The sequence below is a fragment of the Lepisosteus oculatus genome, chromosome 13 (genome assembly GCF_040954835.1).
Source record: "Lepisosteus oculatus isolate fLepOcu1 chromosome 13, fLepOcu1.hap2, whole genome shotgun sequence".
In the NCBI taxonomy this organism is placed as follows: Eukaryota; Metazoa; Chordata; class Actinopteri; order Semionotiformes; family Lepisosteidae; genus Lepisosteus; species Lepisosteus oculatus.
The window spans coordinates 2,670,190-2,676,887 of record NC_090708.1 but is presented as its reverse complement, the minus strand read 5'-3'; the positions used below and the strand labels follow the sequence as shown (position 1 = coordinate 2,676,887).

Below are 6,698 nucleotides of genomic sequence, written 5' to 3'. Positions count from 1 at the left end.
CACCTGCGTGAGAAATTCTGATAACAAAAACTGCAGAAGCACAGCTGGATGGTACAAGCGGGATATCAAAACATTTTGCACAGTTGTTTTGTTCACCCTGCGCGAACTGTAAAGCCTTTTATGAGCCCATCATTCAAAGCAAAAAAAAAAACTTCTGTTGGATTTAAAACTCTGTGGACTTTGCCATGAGTGTTGGAAGAACTGAGCTCAACTGTCCAGGTTAAAGTCCAAACATTATTGTTTTAGTGGGCGTTTGTCTTGAAACTATCAAGACCAAGAAGAGAACACTGTTTTCAAAATTAATCATACACTGCTAAGACTCAAGATTACATTGCTGGTGCTTTTTTTTAAATATTATGCAAACATTCTCATCTGCTTAAAATGTATTGGGTATGTATAAACACTCTCAACAGTTCACACCAAAGAATGAGTACAGAGAAGCCAGCAATCAAAGCTAGAACATTTTTGAATTATTCTACATCTGATGAAGAATGTGACTCATTTTAGCAGAAAACAACAAGAAATGTACAGTAAGTAATCCAGCTAAACTATAATGTGGGGAATAATTTACCATCAAACTTGAATGAGATCACAAATCACCTCTTAATGCAATACACCTTTATTTCTTAACTTTGTCATCTTTAAAGTGATTTAAAACATCTGCAGTCACTGGATCAGTTTTATATTTTTCCTTTGGTCAAAACTAGCCACTGAGTCAAATTTTGAAAGGCTTCTATCAGCAGTGCATATATTTTACTTGAATCTGCTGATTTGGTCATATTTGGGCAATTCAGAGAAAACTCACAGGGTTCAGAACAACACTCATAGTGACCTCAAACATGTTGTTTTTGTACATCTGCAGTGTTTGAAATAATAGCAGCAATTTGAGTGGAACGTAACCTATCTAGCACAAGAAACATGAAATCATAATGTTTAGGGATAGCTCAGGATGTCTACATTAGTCTGCATGGAAAATGAGAACCATTGTCTGGCACTTGATAATCATTAATGTGTATTTATGTGTATATCATGTATTGCTGTTGTTTAACAGAAGAGAAATAGGTCATTTGTTTAATACAAATGACCTATTTCTCTTCTGTTAAAAAACAGCAAACAGCAATCGTCGGGCATGACGATTTAACTACAGTACCTCCCAGGGGTATTAGGGAATCGGATGTAACATATTACAAAATTTATGAATTAAGTAAATAATTCTTATCAGAAGTAATACCACTTCAGAACGTAAGAGCTCTGATCATATAACTCCGAACACAGCGTGGCAAGGTCTGAGCGCTGTCTTCTTTTTATTGACACTGGAGTTCAAACTTTAAGTAGTGAACATTGTGAATCTCTGTTTCCTTTCTCTCTTCAGGCCACACTGAGAGTTTGTTTGTTTGTCTAGAACATATTTCTATTCATATATGGCAAAAATAATTCAATTCCTCTTTCCCAGCCCAAGCTTTCTCTTGCTAGATTCATACCATTTACAGTATGTTTTGAAAGCACTTTCAGTGAACAGGGAACATTTTGCTCAAGAACGTGTTAACTGGGCCAAATCCCCAGTAAATATTACCACGACCTTAATAATCTACCTATAAAAATGATTCTGCAAGGAAGATTATTTGTAAAACTGTATACATTCTTTGGTTTGGTACTTCACATTGCTTGACTGTGTAATTTTGTGTTATAGGGTGCCCTTTTTCTTGTAACTTAAATGATTAAATTATGCCCTAAGATATAAGAAAGTGATTAGTGTAAAAGGAGGAATTTTTTTTTTAATTTTTCAGCTAAGATGAAGAGAGGTATTCACTCCATGTAGCTAATTTTAATAATTGATTTATTCCATATTCTTACAGCTTTATGTACTGTACTTTGATGCATTCCAGGACAAGATTGCACAAACTGAAATCTAGTGCCTTAGGTTGTCTGCACATTCATAATCGCTGAATGTATCTACTTACACAGCTGGGATTACAACTTCATGTTAAAACATGATTTTGTCAATTCCCTCCCACTCGCAGGAAACAGGTAAAGAAACTGGACTTCAGAAGAAACGATGGCCAGGGAAATGAGTCATGATGCAATATAATCAGCTAAACAATTGCCTTTTATAGATCAGCAATGGCCATTTTCCATGGTATTCAAGAGAGACCGCTCAACAGGGATACTCTAAATGCAGCTAAATGAAGGATATTCAAGGGAATGAATGTGTTGTTTTAAAAAGGAATATGGATGTGCATTAACTTCCTGTAAACTTCAGGTAAGTTGTTATGCTCTGTGTCTGCCTTTGAATTTGCATCAGTGCGAGGTTGCTTGTCAATGTATGCTTAAAAAAAGATAGTCCAGAACTGCATTAGTAAGCAAACCAAGGTTTTTCAGTTATTCTGTAGGTAGCTTTAAAAGTGTTTTCTCTTTCTTCGTGACGGTTTAAAGCTCATCCTGTATTCTGTGTAGAAAATACGGCATTTTGTTTTTTTATTTAATGTTTAATAAGAATCTGCAACAAGAATAGACTTCAGATGAAAATAACTCTACTTTTTATCACCACTCTGTACTGTGTATAAAGAAATGTTCCTATTCTGTACATTGACATTGGTTTACGCAGTGATTTCAATAACGAGTTGATTAATGACTAATGAGTTATTTGGAACATATGAAACTATGGCATTAGGAATTACAAAATAGGAAATCTTTATATCAAAAACATCGGTGTTATTCTGTACTGTATACACTAATATTTGTTGAGAGCTAAAAACTTTTTTTCTGATGCTGTAAAACTATTTTTCTACTGTCTTCTTTTATAACCACTGCAGTTAAATGTACAGTATTACAACATAAAGGAAACTCGCACAAGAATATATTCTTACTCATTAAACATTAACTCTGAATTTTAGACCTTGCAAATGAGATCACTATCCTCCGAAGCAGACAATAACGTGGATTTAATAGGAAAGCGTGTTTGATGTTAAACCGTCAGTGCGTAAGTCACGTACCGGTTGTACTGCATACAGGTAATTGCACAGGTATTCCTGGCAGTTCTGCGGAATAAAGAAAAGTGAAATAAGGAGAAGCAAGGTACAGGATCACTTGCTCTTCCACAAACAATCCCGCCGCTTTGCCAACGAAAATCCCGCTTTCTCCCTGGTGCTGTAGCTCCATGGACACTGGTCACAAAACCACGTTGCAGAAAGAGCATTGAGCCTCGTGACCAACAGTAAAAGATCCAACATTTTTTAGATTTTTTATTTTTATTTTCAAGAAATCCAATGCGGAAAAAACGAATGCTGCATTCAACTGCAATGCATTTAAAATATAGTTTTAAAACATAGTTTTTCCTAGTACTGTTACTAACACATCGGTCCGTACCTCCTGGAAAACGAACAAAACTTACATTTTCTTCCCCGAGTTTCTAAGCCAAAAAAAAAAGCTTACCAGGTCAAGAAAGACCCTAATCACCGACAATGATTGAAACAAATTACATGTAGATTACGCCCAGGAAGAAACAAATCACAGAGATTGTATTTAGAAAGCAACAGCAGTGACCTGTTCCAAACAAACCTTCCAAATGTTGAATTAGTGCATCTGCCGGAGTTGTAAACAACTCGTTTTTAACTCACGCACGCGTTTAATCATCCGAGACAGAGAGGATTTTGTCTAAGGTGCAAAAAATAGTCGAACTACAGTACATTTTTTTGCCATTGAATAGGTTCCTGTGGGATTATCTGATTGCAAAGAAAGACCGAATAAACAAAACCCTAAAACATTTAATTACAAACAGCATTACCAACAAAGTTATGAATGAGAGGAGCCCATTTACCAAATTCATACATTATCGTTATCACACAATATTAAGACAGGCCAGACGATTCAGTATGATCGTTTTCCTTGTGTGTGTGAAACTGTTCGTGTTCTATTATGGTTATGTATATTGTTGTATACACATTCCTTCTTTTAATTAAATACTTGTACAGGCATGGTACAAGAATTGAGATCTTTGCTCTTTGACAGATAAATCAGCAGTTATTCTTAAGTTCATTTTTTACTGGCATTTTTAGTAGTAACTAGAACAGGGTGAAAGATTCTCCTAGCTTGGCAGTTCAGACCATTCTGGTCTGTTCTAAACAAGTCAGCACCGGGCATATATATAGTGATTTAATTTTTATGGACAGAGGAGTTCGAAGGGCACAAAAGATAAGATAATTCGCTTCAGCAATACAATTTTTGCACAACGCAACAGTTTTAATTTTACAAAAAAAAAAATGGGAAGTAGTCATTGTTCGAAAAAGATGAAAAGGGTTTGTAAGGGGTAGGGCTCCACGATTTTTGCAATCATATCAAGCTGACTCACTAATCGTTGTAAGTAGCAGATGTCACTGTCCACGTTTATGTAAACAGTTGTTTATGCGTTTCACATCTGACAGAATATCCCACTGCTACTTTCCACAGCTCTGACAGATCACTGCGGTGTACCACGCCCAGCCAAGGCGGCTGCCAGCCACGGGGGATAACAACACCCCAACATGAAATGTATCTGAAAAAGGTTTGTCGAGTGGTTGAGTCTTAGTCAATTTGGTGCGGCTCTCCCGGCTGAGGGCCGGCCCCCCGGCTGTCAGACGAGGAGGCTGGGGCCCTCCGGCGGAGCGAGGGGTGGGCCAAGGTGTCATCGCAGAGGTGGAGAAGGTGTGGGGTTTTCATCAAATTCAGGAAGTGACATCAGGACTGAGTCAGGGCGCCTGAGGCAAACTGAACTTGGCGGCTGGCATCCCCCCCCCAGACTTGCCGTTGCTCAACTCCACTCTCTCACTGCTGAAGGCCCAGCTCACATCATCCCCCCCAAAAAAAAGAGAGTGTTAGAGCAGTGAAAACGAACAGGCACGGCCGTCAACCCCCCCCCGGACAACTCTCTGCGCCGCCACAACCAAACCACAGGCCCGGCACGCTGCTTGTGAGCAAAGGGCGATGGTGATGGCGAAGAGCTCAAAACTGACCGCGCTGCTCCAGACCTCTTGTTGAGAACTGTTGTTTCTCGTCCCCTTGTAGACATGGATTCCAGCTCCAACGGCTCCTGCGGGAACTCCAGCTCGATCCAGTCTGTTGTGTTCGCGGCGCTGTTCCCCACGCTCTACGCCATCATCTTCATCGGGGGGCTCGTTCTCAACAGTCTGGCCGCCTGGATCTTCTTCCAGATCAAGAATCGGAGCAGCTTCATCCTCTATCTGAAGAACATCGCCGTGGCGGACTTGGTCATGACCCTGACTTTCCCCTTCACCATCGCCAGCGAGTCCGGCCTGGGGCCCTGGCAGCTGAAGGCCTTCGTGTGCCGCTATTCGGCGGTCGTGTTCTACGCCAGCATGTACGTCAGCCTCTCCTTCCTGGGCCTCATTAGCCTTGACAGATATCTCAAGATAGTAAAGCCCTTCGGGGAGTCTAAACTGTATAACTTCACTTTCACGAAGTTTGTGTCGATGGGCGTGTGGCTGGGCATGATATTCCTCTCGTTGCCAAACACCATATTGACCAACAAAACCCCAACATCCGAAAACGCCCACTGTTGCACCTACCTGAAAAGTGACCTTGGCCTAAAATGGCACGCAGCTGTGAGCTATATTAACATTTGCATTTTTATAGCGGTCTTGGTCATTCTCATCGCCAGTTACATATCGATCTACAAGCACGTCCACAGGTCGAACCAGCAGTTTGTGTGCACCGCCAAGAGGGAAACGAAACCCAGCCAGAATATTTATATCATCCTGGTGGTTTTTTCCATTTGCTTTGTGCCCTACCACCTGTGGAGGATCCCCTTCACCCTGAGTCAGATCGACAAGCACTTCGGCGAAGTCGGGGACGCCGTCCTCATGTACGGCAAAAGAATCACCCTGTTCATGTCGGCCTGCAACGTCTGCCTGGACCCGGTGATCTATTTCCTGATGTGCAAGTCCTTCACCAGAAAGCTAGGGAGAAAACTCCACCTGGGACACCACTCCTCCCTGAACGATTCCCGGCAGAGCACCCGGAGGACTCAGGTGCGGAGATTTCGAGAGTACCCCTCCGCCAGAGAGTAGGGACCACGCGATCTCTCGCATCTCCCAGTGCGTGTGCGGAAGGCTGCTTGAGGAACCTTTCAGAGTTTCTAGCAAGGACAGAACCCCCCCCCCAGTAAACAGGCCAGCACTTGTGGAATGTGCTGTAGGCAGAAACTGAGCAAATACAAGTGTTAAAAAGCTACTTTGCAGTAAAACCGCTGGTGTTATATACAGTAAGAATAGACTGGCAGTGCACTGTATGTTTCGGGCAGGAAACCCAAAAACAAAAGTCTGACACATATGTATGTGACTTTAAAGTAATATTTCACAAAGGGACGCTGCACCATATTTTCTCTGCTCTCTGTCGTGTCTGTAAACAAGAGTGGATTGCTGTGATCTCGGAGCCAAAGTCAGAGAGAGCTCTGAAGCCACACTGGAGCACTCTGAAGCAGTGAGGAAGCCACAGACACGAAGAAGAGCTGGGAGAGCTTTCTGCAGAACTAGCAGACGAACCTCGTGCTCTATTTCTGGCTGTGCAAAATGGGTCACAGCTGAAAGAAAAAAATATATATGTAATGTATGTGTGCGTGTGTATCTCTGTGTTTGTAAAGTGCTTATAAAGGCAGCTGGCCAATTCAAACAGCCCTACGGTAAAAACAGACCATCCTTGAACAA

General features: G+C 41.4%; 1 protein-coding gene across 3 annotated transcripts; it reads left to right on the top strand.

The window, feature by feature from the left end:
- The first annotated feature begins 289 nt into the window (after nt 1-289).
- Nucleotides 290-6,698, top strand: LOC102684748 (G-protein coupled receptor 87-like). 3 transcript variants are annotated; one of them, XM_015360631.2, is made up of 4 exons: nt 290-530; nt 2,115-2,260; nt 4,447-4,540; nt 5,041-6,698. In XM_015360631.2, the coding sequence occupies exon 4, from the start codon at nt 5,043-5,045 to the stop codon at nt 6,060-6,062; it is 1,020 nt and encodes a 339-aa protein (XP_015216117.2). In that variant the 5' UTR covers nt 290-530; nt 2,115-2,260; nt 4,447-4,540; nt 5,041-5,042; the 3' UTR covers nt 6,063-6,698. The 3 variants fall into 3 exon arrangements, with proteins under 3 accessions (XP_015216117.2, XP_015216118.2, XP_006637558.2); XM_015360632.2 differs by having other exon boundaries at nt 2,022-2,260; XM_006637495.3 differs by lacking the exon at nt 2,115-2,260.

Coding starts and splice junctions, on each gene's coding strand:
- LOC102684748 (XM_006637495.3), top strand. CDS start 5,043: ATGGATTCCAGCTCCAACGGCTCCTGCGGGAACTCCAGCTCGATCCAG.